Genomic DNA, 24938 nt, shown 5'->3' with positions numbered 1-24938 from the left:
CTACACCTGGAAAGCTAAGGGAGGAAAGAACCAGAGCAGAAAGGCGGGGCTGCTTCTTTTGCCCGCCCTTCCATTTCTGCGATTCTGCGATTGGCTGTGCGGCCTTGGGTCTCCGCCCACAAGCCTGCGCGTGCGCGAGGGTGGGGGGGGAGGTGAGTTGCACCTGGTGGTGGGAGGCAGTCGCCTCCCCATCCCTTCTGCGGGCGGGAGTATTAGGTAAGCCCAGCCGAACGCTCTGGCACGCGGGCCTCGTGGGGAGGCTAGCAAACCCCGCCAACTACCCAGATGGCTGCGAGCCTCTGTGCCCCCGGACCGCCCGCGCCGTTCTTGCGGCGTGACCCAGGGGAGTGCCCTGGTGGGCTGTCCCTCGGACTTTCTGTGTCTGTCTCCCTTTTTCCTGGTCTCCACGCCTGTGCTTTTTTTGCGTGTGACTCTCAGCTCGTTCCCCGCTGCCCACCTTCAGGCCGGCTGAGACTTGGGCACAGTCCCGGACTGACCCAGTTTAGGGTGCGGCTGCAGACAACGGCCCAACGATTCCCGAGAAGTCTCCAGGAGCCGCTTAGACGGGCCTTCTTTCACCTCATAACGTCTGCGAGCCCCCCTCCAGGTCAGACCTCAGACGCCAGGGTCACAGCACCCCTAGCGGACGCCTTAAGGGTGTCTTAAGGTTGCTCGTCGGGGGCCTAACACAGGGCTGGTATCTCAAGAGGGGCAAACACTTAACCCACTCTCCTTTGTTCCCTTGTGCATTCATTCGTTCCTTCATTCGTTTGCTCATTCATTGATTCAGTAAGCATTTGAGTATGGGTACTGCTCACTGTATTACATCCCAGGTTGCTCATGTCAGTTGAGGTTCTGAGAGAGGTCCAGAAAAAAATGCGAAGGGGTGTCTATTCAGTGAGTGTATTGCCGATCTGCTTCCCTGCCCCTAAACTGAGACTAGAAACTTCATGTCTCCCTTCTTGCCCTTCATACTCTTCTTGACCCCCTAGTGTGTGTTTTTATTTGAAATAGCTTTAGCACTTGGAAGCTTGGAACCTTGGACGTGTTCCCTAACCTCTTTTAGCCTGTTTCCTTATCAGTAAAATATTTGCCTTTGAATATTATAGTGTGAATTAAATGAGAGCTGTTAGGATAGGGCATGAGCTTGACCCTTTGTACTACTGGGCACCCCCTGGGTATGTATGTGTGTGTAATATATGTGTGTGTGTGTGTGTGTGTGTGTGTATTCTGGAATAACCACCGTTACATGTGGACTATTACTTTAAATTAATAAGATCCTTAGTTAACAGTGGTTTATATATATATTCTATCTGCTAGGTAATTTTTAAAGACTTATGTGTGTGTTTTATAGATAAATTTTTTCCTCCATAAAAGCCTAAAGCACTTATGCTTTACTTTTGATTGTAATCTAGCACCTGTAACAAACATTGTCATTTTGGTATTTCTGCAGCACTAGAATCCCTTTTTTTTAGCATAATGTTGTTCGAACTTTCTTGATTACACTGGCCACTGGTGGTGTCACCTGGCATTTGCTAAGAAGATGTGAACTACTGTGTCATTAGTTACCAGCATCCACAGTGGTAAAAAAACGCCAACCATTTAGCCAAACTGTATTCATGGAGTTTCTAGAAAGCATAGGTATATTTCCAACAGGGGCAGATCGTTAATCCCTGTAGTTTGTTTTCACCTCAGATTTTGGCAAAGAAAAAAAAAAGGAAAAGGAATCGCTTACTTGGTTCTAGCACATGACCATTTTTCAGAAACCAGTCACAAATGTTTAAGGAATTAGAATTAAGAAGTTCATCTTTTTTAGTTTGAGAGCTGTTTACCATAGTAGTCCATATGTGCGTTTACATTGTGCAGCTTCCTATATTCTGAAACCAACACATAGAAAATTGGCTTTGGGTCCTAACTTATTTTTAAGTGTTGGAACATTTAGAACAATGGAAAAAGTCATTATTGCATATGCTTTTCTTAATTTGTTTTTCATTAGACAGCCACTCAAGAATACACCATGAAAAATACTGATATCAAGAGACTACTGTATACCCATCTTTTGTGCATATTCTCAATTATCCTAAGCATCTTCATTCCGCCATTCTTCTTGGAGAACTTCTCAGTATTGGAAACACACTTGACATGGTTGTGCATCTGTTCTGTTTTTGTAACTGCTGTCAATCTAGTATTATATTTAGTGGTGAAACCAAATACATCCACTAAAAGAAGTTCATCACACAAGGTAAGGCTTATTTCTTGATAACTGTTTTTTGGATAGAGGGAGTGTTTCTTTTAATGGAAAAATAAAGCATTAGTCAAGAACTAAGTTGGATTATTTCTGGTGAATAAAGCGAACCTGATTTTTTTTTTTCAAATTAGTAGCCTGTCACTTGCTGGAAGCCTGCCCACAACATTTGATAAATCCTTGCCATGCATTGGTTGTGTAATTAGGGTGCCTTCAGTAAATAATATAGCAAATATTTCATGTATCATCACATAATGATCGTTTGTGTTTTCTTGTATTCTAGCAGCTTGTTATTTGGTCAACAATTCATAAATACTGATTAACAACATAGCTCAATACATACCAGAGGAACAGAAATGCTTTTTGACTGTAGTGCTGGTTGGGTGGGTAGAATGAGGTGGGGGGGGCGGGGTGATACTAGCCTTTAGCCTTTTTTACAGGGCTGTTCACCGGATTGCACAAGACATGATCCAAATTCAGCATCTCTAAATCCAGAGAACATTTAACTCTTCACACATGAGAATGTTATGTTTGTACCTAAAATGGAAACATTTAATGTCCTTTAGACATTCTCTTGAGTCTTTATTCATTTCTTTTTCAGGTAACCAGATTTTTGAAATGCTGTATCTACTTTCTTATGTCTTGTTTCTTCTTTCATGTGATTTTTGTTCTGTATGGAGCACCATTAATAGAGTAAGTCCGAAATTTCAACCTTATGGCCCCTAGATTTTAAAACACTCGTTTACTAAACAAAGGACTAATTGTGTTGATGGTTAGAGAAAGACTGGTGTGTTTGATTGTTAGATCATGGAAGGGTACTGACATTGCCCTTCCTCACAGTGCTATTTTTTTAGAAACAGGAATAAGTTAATTCAGTGAAGGCCCCTATTATCTAGCCTTCTAGTACACAGTCGCAGGTTGGGGAGGGGGATGGGAGGTATAGATGAGAAGCTATACTACATCAATAAATGTGTGACCCTTAGAATATCAAAGGGAACTTACTATGGTGATATGGATAAGTTAGCTACTATTAACATATATCAGTTCTTAGTAAATGTGATTCTGAAGAGTTTATTTTCTTAAGAAAGGTCAATATATTCCTGTCTTTACTTAATTAGCTAATGTTTATAGTTTGAAGGAAAATTTACCTCAACACTTTTTCAAAACTGACCAATTTTAAGTTCGTGAATATTAAACTCATGAATACTTTTTGTATAACATTTACTGTAGTTTGGGAAATTGTACTTTAGCAATGATTAATGGTCATGGTGAAATGGGTGGTTTATGTATAAACACACACAAGCTATGTATATAGTTATATATTTATATGTAGTTTTTTATACATATACATTAACAGGTCATTCTTTAGAGAAGGGAGGATAAGACCTTTGTGATGGTAAACAGATGTTTCTGTCTCATCCATTTTAGAGTAGAATGAATGTCTAGAGCAATGGTTCTCAAAGTGGTCCTAAAACCAGCATCAGCATTTAATTGAAATGCAGATTCTCAGGCCAGCCTAGAGGTGGGGTCCCCCATCTTTAGTTTATCCAGCTTTCTAAGTGGCTGTTGAAGCTAAAGTTCCAAAGACTACTTAGGAAGAAGGTTAATTTTGATATAAGCTAAAGTTGAACTGCTGGTCACAGAGAAAGTTCCAGAGACTATTGAGGAAGAAAGTTAATGATCTAGAAATGGGGTTTCTTGCCTTGGACAAAAGGGATCATAAGGTATTTAACATTTTGGACCTCTTATCGTTAAAGCCAGATATTTGCTAGATGGTTTTTATAGTCATTGTTTTGGTAGGACTCATGTTGCCTTTCAAAGTAAAATATAAGAAAGTATTTTTATATTAAGTTAATTTAAGCCACAGATTATATATATATATATATGTTTGTTCCTTTCACACTTTTTTAAAAACTAATGAAGTTTTCTTTTTATAGGTTGGTGTTGGAAACATTTTTATTTGCAGTTATTTTGTCTACTTTTACTACTGTACCTTGTTTGTGTTTGTTAGGACCAAACATCAAAGCATGGCTAAGAGTTTTCAGTAGAAATGGGTAAGTTTTAATTTCGTACTTTAGTGATGTTTTAGGTTTTTTTAAAAAGAAGAATGTATTTTTCTATTCATGGCAGCTAGTTGATTGTTCCATAAGCGTTTCTCAGCACTGTGTGGTTTTCAGGGATGCCCACTGCACTTGGGGCCTGGGGAGAGAGGAGGGGTGGGGCGCACTTGAGGGGGATCTGAACAGGCAGAACCACGGGTCCCTCTCTCCGCTTCAGCAAGATTAGCTATGCATTCTTTTGTAGGGTAGAATTCCACTAAACCTTTTGTTTGGAAATCGGTCTCTGCTACCAAAGGAAAGCTTTGAAAACCACTCCTCAGGAATATTTTGTCACTGTGATAAAGTTGCTGCAGATAAACTTGCTTCCGTACATCTTATAAGGTAGAATTGGGGTCCACAACCTAAAAATGTTTAGTGTATAATCACTGCCATTTCTTGTTTAGCCTTTACTGTGGTAATGACATCTGAGTGCAGGTTTTACAGGATTTTATTTCCTGAGCGGCCACATATATTTTCAACATAGGTACATTAAAATTTTAGCTTCTTGGAAGGCATTGAGATGATTTCTATCAAAAATGGTTGAGTTGTAACTAGTGAAACTGGAAAGGTACTTGGTGCCCGTCATTTTGTCCCATTTATCCCCTAGCCATGAAAACCCCTACCTCCCCTTCTGTGTGCGTGCGGGCTCCGAGGTGCTGGCCATGGTTCTCTCCCTGCGGAGCCTGCATGTGCAAGGGACAAGAACGAGATGGGCAAATGGTGTGAGGCTAAAATTGTGTCAGTCAGACAGTAAGTGTTGTGGGAACTCGGGGGTAGGAGGCCACTGAGGAGTGAGCTGGGGGTGGGATGGCCTGTGAAGGGTTAGGATCGGGAGTGGGCGACTCGGTGAGACTGAGGGGGAAGGGACGAAACCTCATGTGAAAGGACCAAGTGACACCACAGAAACTGAACATGGTGTCTTTGTGTGACTTGGAAGGGAACGGCCCAACCAGAGCAGAGGGTGCCTGATGGGTAGCAAGGCTCCGTAAATAATTGACTCTTTTCTTTTTGGAATGAATATTGTTTGTTTCCTTTCAGAACCATCTTCTAGAGTTCATGAAGTCTCTAGAAAATAAAAGTGTAATTATTGAAAACATTTTCCCACATTATTATGACAGTATCCCAAATGGCACTAATTTCTTTCAGCATTTTAGTTTAAAATTTTTATACAGTGAAAACTGGTAGAAACCTTATTGGTTTGATGGGTGATTTATCCGGCTTTGAATTCTGTTTCTGATAATAGTGTGTTTGGGGGAGACCTCTGATTCTACAGTTAGTCTTGGGGTAGTATGGCACGTGCAGTCCTAACAATCCCTGCACTGTGCGAACTTGGACAATCAAAAACACGTAAAGAAAGACGGGGACTTAATACAAATGGTAGGACGGTTTTATACTTGCTAAACAAGTTAAGAAATACATGAATATAATAAATGTACTTTTCCTGGGGAAAAACCCGAAATTTGCTTTTGGGAGTAGGTATAGGAAGTTTTGTCGCTTGTAAGTCATTATAAAGTGGTAAAGGGAGGTTGTTGGGGACCTGACAGAAAGGTAAGGCCAGGTGTGCAGGGTGTTCAGACACAGAAGGGGAAATGAGGTAACTGGGAGATAAGCTTTTCAAACAGTATTGAGATGTAATGCAAATATAATAGAGTATACAATTAAATGTTTTTTACTATATTCACAGATATATGCAGCAATCACCACAGTCAATTTTACAACATTTTCATCACCTTAAAAAGAAACTCTGTACCCTTTTGCCATCACTTCCTTATTCCTTCTTCCCTAGACCTAGGTAACCACTAAACTGTTTACTGTCTCTATAGATTTGCTTGTTCTGGTCACATCATGAAAATGAAATCATATATTATGTTAATCTTTTGTGATTGGCTTCCTTTCACTTAGCTCAATGTTTCAAGGTTCATCCATGTTGTAGCATGTACTAAATCCTTTTTATGGCTGAATAATATTCCATTGTATGGCTATATGAGGTCTGTCCAGAAGGTATCCAGCCATGTAATATGAAAAAATCGAGACATTTATTAAAGAAGGTACAGTATACGAGAAACATTGTACATAGGATAGTGGTGCTTCAGTCCCCTTCAAAGTAGGCATCTTGGGACCTCACACAGTTCTTCTAGTCACCATCAGCTGGCCCATTGTATTTTTCTGAATCTCATCAATAGTCTGAAAAATTTCTTCCCTTTCAAAAGTGATTTTAGTTTTGGGAAAAGCCAGAAGTTACAGGGTGCAAAATCAGGGCTGTAGGGAGGCTGAGTCACCTGGGTGATTTGATGTTTTGCCAAAAAACTTTGAACAAGATGTGATGCATGAGCAGGTGCACTGTGATGAAGCTGCCAATCACTAGTTGCCCATAGCTGCGGACTTCTGAATCATCTGAATGGTTTCCATGGAGGAATGTTCAAACTTAACACAAAATTCAATGCAGAGTAGTTGCTCTGTTTACTTGGTCATTTTGAATGTGACAGCCACACAGTACACATGCTCACTAAACAGCGCCTGCTTCCCCCACTGACTAGTACAGTGAAGACGTCGTTGTTCACACATGCACATTCCAGTCCACTCTCCTTGGCTGCCAGGTTACATCGATGTCACACAAGCCATTCTTGTTATGTTAACAATGACTGGACTTTTTCCAGAGAGACCTCATATACCACCATTCATCAACTGATAGACTTCCGGGTTGTTTCCACTTTTTTGCTAATGTGACTAAGGTGCTATAATCACTTGTGTACAGATTTTTAATGGACTTTTGCTTTCATTTCTCTTGAGTAGATGCCTAGGAGTGGAATTGTGGGGTCATATAGTAACTCCATGTCTAATTATTTGTGGAACTGCCAGTCTCTTTTCCAAAGTTACATTCCCTTAACAGTGTATGAAGGCTTCGGTTCCCCTATATCCTTGCCAGAAGGTGTTTATCTGACTTTTTTAAAAAAGATTTTATTTATTTTTACAGAGAGAGGAAGGGAAGGAGAAAGAGAGGGAGAGAAACATGAATGTGTGTTGCCTCTCATGTGGCCCCCAGTGGGGACCTGGCCCACAACCCAGGCATGTGCCCTGACTGGGAATCAAACTGGTGACCCTTTGGTTCGCAGCTGTGCTCAATCCACTGAGCCACACCAGCCAGGACGTTGTCTATCTGATTTTTTGATTATCACCATCCTAGTGGGTGGGGAGTGTTATTTCATTGTGATTTGTTTGCATTTCCCTACTAGTTAATGATGTCAAGCATCTCTTCATGTGCCTATTGGCCATTGTATAGTTTCCTTGGAGAAATGTCTATTTAGACCCTTTGCTCATTTTTTCAGTTGGGTTATTTGTCTTTTTATTATTAATTTTAAGAATTCTTTGTATACCCAAATGAAAGTTCCTTGTCCGGTTCATGATTTGTGAATATGTTTGCCCTTTCTGTGTGTTGTGTTTTCACTGTCTTGACAGTGTTCTTTGGTAGTTCCAGTGGGAATGTGAGTTGGTTCAGACTCTGTGAAGGGCAATGCAGTAATACCTATAATTACAAATACCCATCTCTGACCCAGCAGCTCTAGTAGGATTTTATTGTAAATATACTGGCATACCTACAAAATACTACAGAAGATTACTCATTGAAACTTTGAAAATAGCCTAAATGTCCTTTAATAAGAGATGGATTAAATGAAATTTAATCTGCACCATGGAATGTTATGCAGTTGTGGGGAAAAAAAAAACCCAATCAAGTCTTTATTTACTGACATGCTGTTAAGTGGAGAAAAGCAGGGTAGAAAACTGTGTAGGATGCTACCACTTACTTGGAAATTTGCAGGAGAGAATAGATATACCTGTATATCTGTGGGAGAACACACACAAACCTGATAAAACATTGGCTGGCTCTGGAGAGGGGATCTGAGAAGCCAGAATACAAGATAAGGAGGCCCTCCACTGACCACCCTTTGGTATCTTTGAATTTGACCATTTTAATGTACTGCATGGTCAAAATGAAAATTTTAAATTAGTTAGACTTTGCCAGTACTTAACTTACTTTAAACTTAAGCATGTTAGATTTCTCTGACGCCACCTAAATTTCAGTAGACTATAAAAGTGTCCTAAAATTTCCAACATACAGCCAGAGAACAGTTCAGTTGCTGGAAAACTATGGCTAAAAATAATCAGTTTGTTATAAAACATTTTATTTAACATTACACAGTGCATGGCATGAAATAGTAATGTGCAAAAAATACTTCAATAACTTTTAAAGCATTTTTATTCAGGGTCTGGCAGAAGTAAGGCCTGCTTAAATGTGGTTGTAATAATATGGGTGTAATTTATAGTTTAAATTTGAACATTTCACCTAAAATGTCATATGATGTGCTTGAGTGTGATATTATTATGTTACAGGATTACATGCTTACAGTTTTGTAATAAAAAGAGGGTGTTACTTGTGCTGGACTCTGTATATGTTATAGCATTTAATTCTCACAGCAGTTTGGTGAGATACTCCTATTCACCATTTTCTAGACAAAGATATGGAAAGCTGACAGGTTAAGTGATTCGCCAAAGCCCAACAGCCAGAAAGAGGTAGAGCTGGGGCTTGATTCCAGACCATCTGACGGTGTAGGAATGTTTAAAAGGCTCCATTCACTACTTAGTAGCCAATGACGTTAGATAGGCCATTTAACTTTACAGAGCCTTATATGTAATATTGTTAGAATAGTACTAATTGTACTTTACAGGATTATTGTCAGAACTGAGTGTGAAATGATGGGTGAAATCAAATACTAAGTGCTCAAGAAATATTTGTCCAATGGACTAGCCCATGCCATGGAACATTTTTATATTTCTTACTTCCAATCGGTTTGTCTTAGTGCCTCTTCCTGGTGCAGGTCACAGACCAAGGGGTGCAGGGCACAGGCACCCACAGAGTGCTAGTTGAAAAAGGAGGAACCGTTCTTTCAGTACATTGCATGGAAAATTAACTTGAACTTTTTTGCAAGAGGGAACTCAAGTCTTCGCTTCTCCACCATACATCAGTGATTGCTCCCTTTCTCCCTAACACTTTGATCACACTTAGAATAAAAAGCATATCAAGTTTTGAATAACTTAAAGAATAATTATTAATTCAGTAGATTAACTTGTTTAATGTTAGAGTTGGCCTTCATAAATGTTCACTGTGAGGCAAAAATATTTTTAAAATTCAAAGATCTGGTGGTTCTGCAGTAAAAATATGAACTACCCACAAAAACAGTTACTTTTGTGTTATTTTTAGATTGTCCCAATATACAGTTAGTGTTATTTATTCTGAGTCACAACTTTAAATTCAAAGGATTCTATTATTTAAAGACGTTATACAAAACATAAATATGTATTTTCCTACCCAATAATTATTTACAAGAGAAATTAAAGTTCTGATTTGAAGTTTTTATGCTATACTCCTAATCAATTAAAAGTATTTAAAATATCTTAAAGTACTGCTTGAAGATTTTAGAGCTTACAATATTTTTATCCTGTGTTTTGGTGTATAAAACATGGTAGAGTTTTTGTTTTGTTTGTATAAAGCTAGCCCTTCTGATATTATTGAAATATGGTAATTCAGATATTCTACATAAATAGGCCAACTTTGAATTAGGTTAATATCTCACTTAGTATTGAATCATTATAAATGTTTCATACTATTCTGAAGTAAAATAAGTATTACATCCTAATTTTAATGTATTTATTTGCATGTTAATACAAATTAACATGCAGATAAATTGAGTGGATGGTAATAAGTTGAAGATTGAGAAACAAAAGCTTTCATTGTGAGGACTGTGTTGGAATTATATCCCAAGAGTAAAGGACTTTGGGATACTATTGAGATTTATTTAATACATCATTACATAATGCTTTGAATAAGACTTTCCCTTAAGGTAAATGTAAAGTTATTCTATATATTTTTAAAGATACCATTTTTTAAAAAATTGAAGGCAGAAAAGTCATTTGGTTTCTTTAAAAGTTCTGCCAACTTTTTGGTATGCTTATTACTGAGAGAATACAGTCAATTTGTACTACTTTGATTCAGTTTGTTGCCTTTGTATTAGAATTATTGTGGGTTTTTTTTTTCCATTTGCAGATGTTCTTCTAAAGGAAGATAATCTGACTACCTTAAACCTCTATTTCTCATTGAAATTTGCTTTCTGATTTATTAGTTCTTTTATGCTGTTAGGTTAGATGTTTAAGTGAGAATGTAATCACTTTTGATGAAATGAAAAATATCGAATTTCTGAGTGGGTTCTTGAATCTTTGGTTATTTTGCCAAGGTAATGACCTATTTGTTTAGACAAAGCCAACAGGACTTTGTCATCTTTGCATTGAAGTGGAGGTTATATTGGAAAAACCACTGTAGACATTATGAGTGAAAAGATATGAACAATGAAAAATGTGTACATGTAAAAAATAGGTAGTTTAGCCTTAATTTGGGCATAAAAATTTAATGGTAAAAAATGGATTCATTTTAATACTAACTCAGTGGCTGTGGGGAAAGTTTATATAAGAATTTAGTAAAATACCTTTTCGCCACTAGGAGGAGTAGTGTGGTGTCTCCTTTTAGATGAAGAGACTAACAGTTCAAAAAATCAGCCCCATCTCAACAAGCGCAGCTTGGTCTGTCTCGGCCGCAGCATTTACTGTGAACTACCTCAGGCACTTGACAGTGTTGGACACATGGGTGGCATTCAAAGTGTCCTATTTATTTCAATTAATATTTGACATAATGAATTTCACTGGAGTTAGTACGGACAGTGACTGGGAGAAGGTGAGGTGTCTTAACAAAAGAAAGAGCAGAAGAGCACCAGCAAGCATTTAGAAGTAATGCTTAGTCTCTGTGGAATATTTAAGGATGGTTTAGTGACAGGTACATAAGCAAATAGAGGGGGGGAAGAGGCAGTTCTTAACATCTAAGGGAAATTAAAAATTATATCTACTGTAAGCACCACTGTGTGATGAATATTTTCATCATCATCACCTGCGCATACAGTGCTAGGGATTTGGCCGAGAGGAGGTGATGTTACAGCCAAAGAGGGGTCGTGAGTCAGAAATGTGAATGTGGGGATGGCAGGCTTGTGGGTAAAGAGTGCTACACCCTCTTCTTCCATTGTAGAAAACAGAAAGTAACTAAACCTTTAAAAATCCACCCATAATGTACATTCTTTTAAATTTGAGACAGTAACAAGTTGAAAGTCTACTGCAGGGAGGCATTTTTATTAATAGTCTAATCATAATCTTTTACTTTAAAGGTATTTATTAGTTTGATAAATATGAAATTCTAGTTTTAAAAAGACAGGTTATAAAGTTTTTCTATTGCACTTGGTCTTGGTTTCACTTTTTAGGTACTTACTGTATGTGAGATCATGAGCATCCTTGGATACCTCAAACAAAATAGAGGACAGCCTCTTAAATGTTTGCACTTTTTATTCTTAATTCCAAGAGGGCCACAAGCGTGTTGTAACAATGAAAAATGTGAAGATATGGATCTTGCCCCTTACCCCAAGGAACCTGGAGCTTAGATGTTAGATAAGACATGTATATACATCTTATTGAAACATGGCTCTGGTCACATTGCTACCTTGATTTAAGACCTTCAGTGACTCCTTTAGTTTGACTTGTAAAGCTTTTCTAAAATCCTTACCCGAAATCCACCATGATGAGATAACATGTCACACCCACTAAGATGGCTATAATCAATAATAGCAAGTGTTAGCAAGGATGTGGGAAATTGGAACCCTCAGACACTACTGGTGGGAATATAAAATGGCTCAGCTGCTCTGAAAAGCACTTTGGTTCTTCCTCAGAAGGGTGAACAGATACCTTATGACCCAGCAATTCTATTCCTTGGTATATCCCCAAGAAAAATGAGATCGTGTGTCTTCACAAAAATTGTTCAAGAATGTTTACATTAGCATTATGCAGGTTATGCAAAATAGCCAAACAACTCAAATGTCCATCTACTGATGCTGGGGGAAAAAGTGTTTTTTTTTTTTTGGTATCCCTACAACAAAATACTTGGCAATAAAAAAGCATTTTTATAATGCTATAAAATAGACGAACCTTAAAACATTATATTAAATGAAAGAAAGCCACAAAAGACCACTTATTACATGATTCCAGTCATATGAAATGTTCAAAACAGGCAAATCCATAGAGACAGAAAGTAGATGAATGGTTGCCTAGGGTTCGGGAAAAGAGGCAGAGGGGAGTTACTTCTAATGAATAGAGTTTCATTTTGGGGGTGATGATTGCACAAATCTGTAAAAAAACCATTTAATTGTGTATTTTGAATGAGTGAATTGTATGGCTAGAAAATGATTTTCTGGGGGCAGTGTTTACTATACTCAGTGAAGCTGTTATTCAAAAACAATCCCAGCTCTAACCTACTTTTCCAGTCTTATTTCCCATTCTTCCACTTGGCCTCAACCAATTTTACTTATGTTCTTTTTACCTGCAATACAACTCTCTCTCTAGTTTCTCGAGACCAAATGCTACCTGTCCTTCCAAATCCAGCCAAACTTCCTCCTCTTATATTCGTATGAAATGGAAGGAGCAGACTCTGTTCTCAGCGTCTACCAGGCTGGTGTCTCTGGGCATATCACTTGACGTATCGCAACACAGACAGGAGTTGCGTGTTAAGCGACAGCTAGTCAACATTTGTCAGCCACCTATAGTCAAAAATTACCCAAGAAAATCTTACTGAACAGTACAATTCTCCTTTTATGTTTAACTTGCCAGGTTTTTTTTTTTTTCCAGCTTGGAACAGATCTCTGCTCTGTTGAATGCTAGTTGAAAAAATTGACTTGCATCTATAGGTGTTACATAAAGAACAATTACTTTGCATATATGATGATTGACCGCAAGCTTCTTCCAGCCCCAATTTTCAATAGAAACACACTGAAGCTCTTATCATGTTTAGGGGGAAGGGTAATAAGATGGACAGGTGATGGATTGGTTTATAAACTGACTTGTCATTTGGGACTTCTTTAATTCAATATACATTTTGGTGTAACTACCGGCTTGTTAGTAATGAAAGAAATCATCTAACAAAACAAATGTTTTTCCCTATACCACACTAACTGAAAGAAACTGCTTTTTCATAAACTTCATAATAACCCTGCATTTTAAACAGTTGAATATCTGGACCCCACTTACTGCATTGTAGTGGGGTTTTCTCTCCTGTAACCAGACTGGTATTCCACACAGCAGGCTGAAATCAAGACCTACTAAGAGAATGGCAGCGTTTTGTCTTTCCACCTTTACACTTAATAAAAATGGTAGGCAGCCCTGGTTGGTGTGGCTCAGTGCATTGAGTGCCAGCCTGCAAACCAAAGGGTCACCAGTTCGATTCCCAGTCAGAACACATGCCTGGGTTGCAGGCCAGGCCCCCAGTTGGGGGCCCGTGAGAGGCAACCACACACTGATGTTTCTCTCCCTCCCTTCCTCTCTCTCTATAAAGAGAATGGATAGAATGTTTTTAAAAAGTTAGCCAAAATCACTGAATCTTTTGAAATATTTTCTCTAATCCTCCACCAAATAGAGCTGATTTGTTTAAACAAAATGTGCCATAAAAAGGACTAGTTGAGTAAATGAAGCCCCTCCATACAGTGGAACACTGTTATACCTGTTAGGGAAAACAACGGCGAAACTGGGTTTATAACATGACGCTTTGAGTTTTGTTTTGAAGGATGTACACATAGATGTGTGCATATGTGCAACTGCACATATCATTCTAAACAAATGTGTGTATTTGTGCATGCATAAAACATTTCTGGAAGGACAGATTATGTAGTAAGTTGGTGATAGCAGTTGCTTCTGGGGAAAGGAACTAGCCATGATGACAAGGGCAGGAGGAAGACTGATTTCACTGCAAGTGCTGTTCCACATTGGCTGACTTCTACTGTGTGCACATTAGCTTTCCAACAGAAAAGCACATCTTCTTGCCAATGAACTGTTTATAGTTCATGATAAATATATGTCAGTTCGAGGTGCCTGTTCTAAAGGAACAGAATATGTGTGCATTGTGATAATTTACGCTTCTGTTTGTTTGATTCTGCAGCAGCTAAGATTATACCACCACTGATTTATGGTTTGTGTTTTACAGAGTTACATCCATTTGGGAGAACAGTCTCCAGATCACTACAATTTCTAGTTTTGTAGGAACGTGGCTTGGAGCCTTTCCTATTCCACTCGATTGGGAAAGACCATGGCAGGTTGGTTTCAGCTACTTCAATTAACAAAATTAAAGTTTGTTCAATAACAAAACTGATGCCGCTAACACACATATGCATGTAAACTGTTTTGTTGTTCAGTGCAGTAGGGATGCCGGTTCCCTCTGCCACCGTAATCTAGGCGATGTCTCCTTGTAGCAGGTCTCAGTGCCACGGGGTCAGCCTGGTTCTACCTTCCAGCAGTTTTCTTCTTCATATATAGGTGAATAAACAAGCTTAGTTTGTGGATATGTATAGTTTTGTTTTGTTTTTAAGTAGGCCAGAGGTTGCAGGAATTCCCTGTTTTCAACTTTGATACTCATTGCTTTTGTGGTCTTCGAGTCATGTTTTTGTTAATGTGATTCATGGCCAAATTGAATGTTGAGCTTGAACATTTTTAAAAGCGTGTAGCAAAGTAGATTTTTAAAAGGGACGCACGATCTAATGGAAGCTCGTCAACATCAGGGTTTTCATTTCCTGCCTCAATAGGATATAGCTTGTGAGCCAAGTAGAACACTGTGAGGTAGGTGTTCTTTCTGCCCCCATTTCACAGGTGAGCGAACTGGTATGAGGGAGATGCGTAATATTTTAAAGTTCACTGGGCTAGTAATGCATGTTTCACTGTCTTAATTTTTAATGGCTTAGTGGTGTGCCATTATATAGTTATTCCAAAATTGAACAAATTCACTATTGATCATTCAGGTTATTGCCATTATTGTGTTATTATAAACAGTGCTATCATCAAAATCTGTACCTTCACAGATTTTTCCAATTATTTTCTAAATTTCCCCCAAATGGAATTGTGTTATTTAAAAATATTCTTTTCCAAACATGAATACAATTTTTTCTGATTATAAACTGTACATTTATTTAGAAAGTTTAAGCAATATTAATAATCATAAAGAAAAAAGTAAAAATTATCAAATATCCAACCACCTAGAAGCCTTTAAACTTTGGACTTTAATGCTACTACCTACCAAATGGAATTAAACAAGATAATCAAATCTCTTCTGAGCATACTTATTTCTTAAGCAAAATTGTGTTTAAAACAATTTTAAGTTACTTTTAAATATTTGTACTTATTCCCATCAGGTACCAGATAAATGAAGCATTGTTATATATAAAAGTCCTTTTTGTTTTCTCTGGTTTTATTAGGTTAAAATTTTAATATTTGGGAAACATCCATTTATTTTCTAAAGTCACAGATACCACAGATAATTCTTTCAAAAATTGAAGCTAGGGATCATAAGGATTATAACTAAATGAATCACTACAAATAATGCTAGAGTGAGGGATAAAACTAAGATTATGGATTTAATTACTGAAGAGTAGCTGTTTCAAGGTTACTTGGTGTTTCTGTTACCAAAGGTATTACTCAGTGTTTTAGACAGACCAAAATAAAATGCTAATTTATATGAGTAGGACGTGTTGCAAGCATGGGAAAAAAAATAACGGTAATACTTAACTGACAGAGGATGGTTTGGAATTAAAAGGTGGGTTCATTGTAAAGTCGTCAGACTGACAGTGCTCACTAGAACTTCAATGTGAGAGAGAACGGTGCTGGCCAGATTAAATCGTTGGCATGATCATGGCAAGAACCATTTTCACGTCACTTTGACAAAAAGTTCCAGACTGGAGACGACACAGCTCACCAGACGGCTCTTCCCAGATTTGTGTGCCGTTAGGCACAGGGGAGTGGTGGAGTATACACGGACCAGTGCAGATGTGCAGCTAGAGAAAGTCCAGATGAGTGGGTCATCTGTACTTGTACTGCTACATCAGACAGTAGCATTCGCTTTAAGAACATCTGGAAAAATACCACTTACAACTAAATTCAGAGGAAAATATAAATGGTCATTTGAAACCAGTAGAAGTGTCAGCAGGCTTCGAAAGATGAATTCTGTCATGCAAATACGAATTTGTGATGAGTACAATAAAAATAAAGTTAAACAGTAGCTGTGAGAAACTTGGAAATGGCTGCCTGGGTTTTATCTTCCCTTTTATCTGAAAGAGCCGGTAATCCTAGTGGTTGTTGAGTTGCTGACTGTTGGAGGTGTTCGCATCTGTAGATAGGTCAGTTCATCTGTGGCCACATGTACCTTTCCAAAAATTGTAATTATTTTGCAACACGTATTTTATGAATTTATTAAAACAACCCAAATTGAATAATCTTCGTTTGTACCTGAACTGCTTGGTTTATAGTGGAGGCTCAGTATATGGAGCCATTCATGAGACTCTTTAAGAATGACACAAATGTCCACCAGGGGTTGGTTTAGAACCGGTTTCTGTACTTAGGCTTCTGAAAATCATGAAAAACAACAGCTGGCAGCAGGAGCCCCCCTTCTGTTTCTCAGGGGAGCTGCACATGGTTAATACAGTGTGGTGTGCGTTCTCTTATAAACTTTACACTCTCTGGATAGTCCATGTGAAGAACAGTATGTATTAAAAATTATTACATTACAAGGGCAAGGGAGTAATTCCTACAGCAGGGCATAACATTACTCATGAACAATTTTATTTGTCCTGAATTGCTGGTTCTAATTATTACCTAGCTGTGTCAGTTACCAAAGAAATACTTACATTAGTGATCATGTAAGTATAATTTTTTTCACATTAGACCATGTAATGTACAAAATGATACTGATGTGTGGGACTGCACAGCTTTCATGATTTAATTCAATATCCTGGCGTTGTAAGTACCAGAGGTGCTTATTCCTGTGCTGCACATTGGAAAACTGGGGCTCCGAAGTTCAGTGACCTGGTCAGGGGCATATGGCCGGGAAGTGGCCCGGCCCACAAACTCTGATCACCCCCTTCCGCTGTCCAATCTTCCTTCCCAGAGAAGTAAAGTTCCCAAGTAAAATAGGAAGTATTTTTAAAAGTAGCCTAATGTTTTTGTATGTTTTAAAACTTCCTGTTGAGTAGTTTAACTAATTTCAACAAAAATCCAAATTACCTAATTATAGTCATCTAATAAATACCTGACCATCATTTTAGTAAGGAAATCTGCAGCAGCCATAGTGACCCGCCAGACTGGCTGTTACGTAGTCTCACAAGTGTGCGGCTGTCGTCGTAATGACATGCCAAAGTTAAAAGTCTATTTGCACTTAATGTATGCCAAGGGGGCCCACGTAATAGTGTGCATATTATAATTAAGTGAAGTGTATTTAAACTGTTTACTCTTCAATCACAGATTAACAAATGCCACCTCCATCACTGAAAATATTTCTTGGACCAACTATAACGATTAATTAAAATACTCGTTGGAGTGATGGGGTTCTTAACCAGGAGCACAGTTGGGCTTTGGAGGTCTGTGAATCCAAAATTATATGCACTTTACATATGTAATATGTATGGATCATGTTTGACAAGGAAAGATGAATTCTGTTAGATGCAGTTTTTCAAAGTTATTTTTAAAGTACTTAAATTTGGGCAGTTTTTGTTTGTTTTTTTAAATAGGAGCAGCTTTAGAAATCTGAGCTGTAGAAATTTGGGGAATGACGGTTTTCTATATTGGAACTTATACAGGGTGGGGAAAAAGTAGGTTTACAGTTGTGAGTACGCAACAGTTTATTCTTGTATCAGTTTATTAATTATTGTATTATTTTCCCATAGAACACCTGTAAACCAACTTTTGCTCCACCCTGTGTATACCAATTAGAAATATGGAGTAAAAGATTATCATCAAATGTAGCTCACGAGTATTGGCCACTGCACTGTGTGTCAGACCCGGTGACAGGGACGGCTGTGCGGGGCACATAGTGCATCAGCCATGTCGTCATCGAGGCGACCCCGGGAGGTGAGCTTATGACGACCCTCCCTTTGCAGGCGAGAAACCAAGGCACCCAAAGGCTAGGTGACTTGCCCAGAGTCACATATTTAACAAATGGCAGAGCTGAGACTCATTCAGCCTAATACAGAAACCAGTGTTCTTAGTTCTTATTCTTTGCTACTCAGAAGATGCTTTGAAAGATATCGAGCACTGCACAGATATACTCGTATTAGTACATTTTCTTTTCCTAAAATGTAAGCTGAGTTCTATCAGAAGACAGCAGTGTGGTTCTCAGGTGGAAATAAGCTTGTGTAATTTTGAAATGCCTTTTGTTTAAGAGAAAATACAAAGTTGTAACTCCACTATTTATTAAGAAGCTTTTTTAGCTTATTAGGATGAAATTGTTTTATTACAGAGAAATGATTTATTTCTGGATACCATATACCCAGAACCTAAAATATTAGGCCTTTGTTAATGCTGATTATTTTTAGAGAACGATGACCTTTTTTAATTATGAAAATATAAGGAGTCAGTTGATAGGAAGGATAATAGTACACCAAGCAAGATACTTTCTTCACATGGTGTAGCCGGCCATTTTTTAAAATGTTTTCCTTTTTAACAATAACTTTAATAGTTTTACCTACTTGCATTTTTATTATCTTTTGTTTCTCAGTGGGGGGGTTTTCTTCTGTTTTGTGATTTAAATTTTTTTTAATTCATTAAAATTAGGTAAAAAGATGACTGTCATTTTGGTGGCAAAGACTTGTGAAGGACTTCCTTTACATGAATGTCTGAGTTTTCTGTTTTCCTTAAGCAAAACGAGGTAATTATTTATAGCCATCGCAGATTACTGTAATTTGGAGGAATATTTATAGCAATGCAGTTGAATTGTCTGTTCAATAGATAATACCATGGTTTTTTTAAAAATCCTTTTAGACATGAAGAATGTTACATTAGAAACATCTCTGTATGTGAGACAAGTAAATAGTTTTAAATATAAACTTCAGGATCTAATTATGAAATTACATGGGTAAGCTAGGATTGCTTGATAAGTCACTCTGAATTCTGTTGCCCTAGTATAGGTTTAATTTTTAAAAAGCAGTGATAAGGTGGGTAAGAAATTGCTTGAGGGAAGATTACTAGGGAGCAACCTCCCCCCACTCCTTTCGGCTACTCCTTTCCTCTTTCCCCATCTTGGCCTACAACAGTCAGTGCAGTTACCCTTGTATAGAGAAATTCTCTCTAAAACGTGACTGCATCACAGTGAAGGACCACTTTGGAAAGCCTGGTCCGTCACCAGGAAACAATCTTCAAAACCAGTCCAACATTTTAATTTACAGACAGCATGGATCTCTTGAGGCATGTAATAACAGCAAGTGTTCCAAGAAGACTTAACCCCTCATTAGACAAAACTTTTTAACCAGTATTTATTTCATTTTTGGCATTCCACTGGAGGTGAAGTACAGCAGCTGTTTAAAGAATTGTGGGTGTGAATGTATGTACGTGTTTAGAAACAGAGAGCCACACTGAAATTACAAAGTGGTTAAGATAGAACTTAGTGACCCAAACTGGAATTTGGCTGGGATTCCCAAGGGATCACCCTTCTCCCTACTCCGGGCCAGCGTGATTTACAACAAAGTGCAGATGCTTAACACGCGGCAGATGATGAGCAGACTCACAACACGAGAAACAGAGGACAGAGTATGCGGTCTCAGATGTTTACACAGGCGTCAAACAGAAACTGCTACGGTAAGAAGTGCGGTGCTTTACATAGAGAGTAAACTGTGCATGGTAGTTTATTTTTAATCCCATGTGTTAAGATGGGACACTGTTAAAGTAACAGTCACTTAAAAAGCAACAACCAACAAACCAGTATTTAACTTGGAACTTAAAAATTAATAATTAAAAACCAAATGGAAGCAATGTCTAAAATAAGTACGATAACTCACAATAAAACCATAACTCAGGCTCTACTTACTGGAAATATGGTAACTCAAAACGGGCTAACCTAAAATGTATCATTAGAGATAGAATAAAGGCATAAGTTAGCAAAGTGTTAAATAAGATTTCAAGGAGCCTCTACAATTCCTTTTAAGAATTTCAGGACTTTATATATATATATATATAAAAATATTAACTATAAGTTCATTCATACATGGCCTTATTTGAAGCAGTTTATTTGCACTCACTAGCAAAATTCATGTCGGTAAGATATTTTTGAAGTATTTTATTTCCCAGATATTTCACTACTTTGAACTAGTTGTTCCAGTGACTAGTCTGAATTTCTGTTGAGACCTTAGCCGTTAATGAAGATGCATTTCTGAAAATAAGGCAATTTTCTACAATCTGCGTATGAATAGAAAACAAATCTTTGGTTTTCAGTTAAAGTGGCAGGAAGGACTTTGCAAAAAGAAACTCCAAAGAGCCAAAGCAGTGAAAGGGCTCTCGGGGGGCAGTGGGGACCCCAGACCCCGTCAAGGTGAGCAGAGCACCTAAGGCACCTCGGGTTCAGATGATCCAATCATCTGTGCTCTGCGTTCTGATAATCTAGGTACGGGATTCCCACCGTCTGAAGGGGGTGAAGCTGAAAGGGTCATAATGTCCAGCTACGATCACCATGAAAAAGAAGAGAATCACAGGTGGATAACGGGAGTGACCCTGGGGACCACCTCTCTCCCATATGTGTAGATGAGGAAACTGAGGCCCGTTCGTGAAACAGGCCACACCCGAGCTGCGTGTCCAGATTCCTAGTCCATTTCTCTCGGATTGGACAGATTCTAGATTTTAACTTTCGCTGGCTAGGCAGGTGTGAAGAGTTTCAGTGATGAATTTGGAAAAAAAAAAATTCCCATACACCCCCAAAGACAAGTTGGAAATGTGTAATACTTTACTGTCTTAATTCCTTCATACCATGTGTTGGATAACTTAGCTAACATACGAATTGATTTACACAGTTCCTTTCAACTTTATCTAAAAAACAGCAGACCAAAATTAAATGAGAACGTTACATAAGATTCCATTTGAGCATAAATGATAAGGCCATGGTACTTAATGTGAACCGCCATTTTGGGGGAGAAAGAAGATTTCCACTGTCCGGTTCAGAGAAAGCTCCTGACTGGTTTATCCAGCAGACGCTCCACTCTTCAATGGGGAAGATGACGCTTGGGTTTTAAAAAATCTCTACAGAGCTCACGTACAATACAGTCCATCCTACATTTGTGACTGATGGGTATTTAAGGCTGTCATTTTCAAGTATAAAAGTTTAGTGTTCATTACCCAATCTGTGCAATAGACATAGCTGTAAGCTCGAGTCGTGGAAATGAACAGGAGCCCACCAAGGACATAAAATCATAATTTAGGCAACTGCAAGTTTAAATGTAGAAAAGGCTTGGGGGGGGCGGTGATGTATGGATTACATTATGCTTCTCTCTGAACTGCATTGATTTGTTCACACAGAAACTTTGCCTAATGTTACTGTCTGTTGCATGGCATTTGGAATAAGGCAGATCCACAGCAGACTGCCAAGGAAGCTTAGGTAACAGAACTAGGAATTAAGATGGTTCACCTCTAGCACAGCTCTATGGCCTGTTCCCCCAGAAGAAGATTGGAAATGGCTCCAGTATGCTTCACAGAGAACATGAAAAAGTTTTAAGACAGGGCCTTTCACCTAGGGAGCAACGTGCACTGCTTGTGGATGGAATAAATCAACAGTATTATTACTTCTGGCTTTGTGCACTATTGCAACACGTTACAATTTGGCTGGAAAACAGTGTCTGGAAGCCAGTGTTTTGTTGAACTTCCACTCTAGGTGTTTGACTTAAGTCGGTAGTTCTGTAACTTCTGCAGTGGTTGCAATACTGTACCTGAAAGGTGGCATCAGTTTTATGATGGAAGCAATTGCTTTGTTGTAAATCCCATGTGGCATGCTTGAGTTCTAGGTCTTTTCTCTTTACCACAGTTCAGAGTTGCTTGTGGTTTGATCATCATATGCACTTCTCATCTCATTTGATATGCAACACAGGCCAATGTGGAAATTCAGAAACAAAATTACCAACCTCAGAGAGCTAAACTGAGTCCAAGATTATGGCAAAGTCTGACCCCAAATTTTAATTTGTAATTTTCTCATGTCTCATGCAGTTTGGGGAGCATCAAACTAAATCTACAGTTGCCAGAAGCCTCATTACAGTTGAATGCACATTAACTGAAACGTGTCCATTTTTAGTGTTCATGATAAATGCAGTTATGAACTTATTACACTTTTGGCATTCTTTAAGAAAGCACACTAAGCTTTAATATAGAAATATTTAGGTTACACTTAACTTGTGCTCAAGTAATAATAAAACATTTGTTCTCTTTTGATCTCATACATTGTCTCCTCAGGTATGGCCCATCTCCTGCACGCTGGGGGCGACCTTTGGCTACGTGGCTGGCCTTGTTATTTCACCACTCTGGATATACTGGAACAGAAAGCAACTTACATACAAGACCAATTAACTGGAACAAAGGAAGAAGTTGGAGGGGGGTTTGTTTGTGTGCAGATCCCATGAAGACTGTGCAGAAATGTGTATGGTCTAAGCCAGGCAGTTCCATCTATAGCACTGTTTTTTATGTAGTTACATGATGTGATTGTAGCTTTTTAAACTATGAAACCCCTGAGAGATTGTACCTTCTAACTGAAATAAAGTATTTATAATAGATTGTGACTTCAGATGCTGTTTGCTGCTTCTTGGACCTTTAAGAAACATTCTCAATGAACTCGATAGAATTCTGAGGACAGGGTTGTTTTTTTTCCTTCCATGTTTTGAACTGCTTCAGTATTTATGAGAGGTCTAGGGATAGCTGTAGCATTTCAGATGCTTTCTTAGAAATGGACAGTTTCCTCAGCCACTGAAGATGTTTCTCACGTAATCAAACAACAGTTTATACATCTTGATCCTATTCTTTTTTTTACTGTGTGTTTCTTTGGAGTTAAAATGGCTATGATAGCCTCATCAAAAACAGTCTTCAATCCCTTCTGGGTTAAAGCTGAACATTCCACATAGCAGCACGCTCCTATCTGGGAGGGAGAAAAGAAGTCACAAATACATTTTTTATACAACTGGTATGACAAAGACACCACTATAAGGAACATTATAAAAGACAGCTATGCAAAAGGAATGAAATCATCAGAATACCCAGAGATAGCTAACTGTTAAATTACTAGTATATATCCTTCCGGACTTTTTTGTGAAACACTCATCAAATATTTACTGGGTACCTACTGTATGCCAAGCACTGCTTCAGGTGCTGGGGGTAATGTCAATGAACTGAACAAAAGAACCAAGTCCCTGCTGTGTGATGCCTACATTTGCTTAAGTTCTGGGGGAGGGACACACACGGGACGGATGCTGGCACAGGCTCTGGAGAAACAGCACAGTGAGGAAGAGGTGCAGAGCAGAGGATACTGGTGGTGGTCGGAAAGCTCCACAGGTGAAGTTTGAGCACAGGGATATCCAGAGGAGGAGTTTGAGGCAGACAGAGCCACAGGGGCAAAGACCTTGATGCAGGGGCTCGCTTGGAGTGTTGCAGGAATGGGAAAGAAGTCAGAGTGGCAGGAGAGAGTGAGCAGGGGGAATGGCTGCAGATGAGGTCAGTGAGGGCCTTGAGGCCACTGGAAAGACTGGCTTCTACTCTGAGAAGGGACCTGTCACTCATTCATGGAAAATGAACTGAGCACTTATTTGCCAAGGGAGAGACAACAGCAAGGAATAAAAGTAAGCGTACTCATGAAACTTACCCTTTGGAAAGAAAAGACCATAAGCTAATAAATGTAGATAGAAATGCCAGAGGATGTTAGGTCGTCTGCAGACAAATGGAGACGCAGGACAGGTAAGGGGTGGGGACAAGACCAGGCAAGGTCTCGTTGACAAAGTGGTATGTAAGCAGAGATCTGATAGGAGTGAAAGAATGAGTAATGTTGCAGAGGGAAGAAGATTCCAGGCAGAGGGAGCAACACAAGTTCAAAGTCCCAAGATAGAGATTTTGGGGAACAGCAAGAAGGCCATGTGCCTGAGTGAGGCAGAGAGGTGGCAGGGGCCACGGCGAGGATTTTGGTCTTGACTCTGCGTGAGCTGGGAGCCTCTGGAAGATTCTGAGCAGAGCAGAGACCTGATGGAGCTCATATTTTAAGACTCCCTCGGGACACTGTGTTGAGCACAGGTTAACACAGGACACAGGAGCAGAAAGGTGACTTAGAAACTGCCCCCGTAACCCAGGCCAGAGGTGGAGGGGCCTGAACTTGATTGATAGAGGACAGAATGGTATAGAACACTTGGATTCTGGATATATGAAGGTAGAGCAATATGTTTTGCTACAAGATTGGCTATATCATATAAGAACGGCAAGGTCAAGTGTGATTTCAAGGTTTTTGACCTGAGTAACTTGGGAGGAGAGGCTCTGAGGACAAAATTAGGAATTGTTTTGGACGTGTCAATTTGGAGATGGTTAGCCACCAAGATGGACTTGTTGAGTGCAAGGCTGGTAACCAAGTCTAGAGTTTAGGGAAGAGGTCCAGGCTGGAGATGCAAATTTGGGAATCTTCAGAAGACTGAGAGAAGCTC

General features: G+C 38.9%; 2 protein-coding genes across 2 annotated transcripts in view; one reads left to right on the top strand and one right to left on the bottom strand.

Annotated features, from left to right (window-relative positions):
- The first annotated feature begins 157 nt into the window (after positions 1 to 157).
- On the top strand, positions 158 to 23042 carry PIGF (phosphatidylinositol glycan anchor biosynthesis class F). Its single transcript, XM_053666840.1, has 7 exons — positions 158 to 216; positions 464 to 607; positions 1997 to 2242; positions 2847 to 2938; positions 4183 to 4299; positions 14462 to 14570; positions 22720 to 23042. Exons 3-7 carry the CDS (start codon positions 2018 to 2020, stop codon positions 22831 to 22833), a joined length of 657 nt encoding a protein of 218 aa, XP_053522815.1. The 5' UTR covers positions 158 to 216; positions 464 to 607; positions 1997 to 2017; the 3' UTR covers positions 22834 to 23042.
- Positions 20127 to 24938, bottom strand: part of RHOQ (ras homolog family member Q) — a 39779-nt gene continuing 34967 nt past the window's right edge. The window contains exon 5 of the mRNA XM_037161178.2: positions 20127 to 23395. Coding sequence (XP_037017073.1) covers positions 23240 to 23395 — 156 coding nt within the window. The 3' untranslated portion in view covers positions 20127 to 23239. The remainder of the gene's footprint in view (positions 23396 to 24938) is intronic.

The sequence above is a fragment of the Artibeus jamaicensis genome, unplaced genomic scaffold (assembly GCF_021234435.1).
Source record: "Artibeus jamaicensis isolate MK-2021 breed Jamaican fruit bat unplaced genomic scaffold, CSHL_Jam_final contig_465, whole genome shotgun sequence".
NCBI classification, from domain to species: Eukaryota; Metazoa; Chordata; class Mammalia; order Chiroptera; family Phyllostomidae; genus Artibeus; species Artibeus jamaicensis.
The sequence above is the reverse complement of the archived record's forward strand: the minus strand, read 5'-3'. Positions and strand labels throughout refer to the sequence as shown.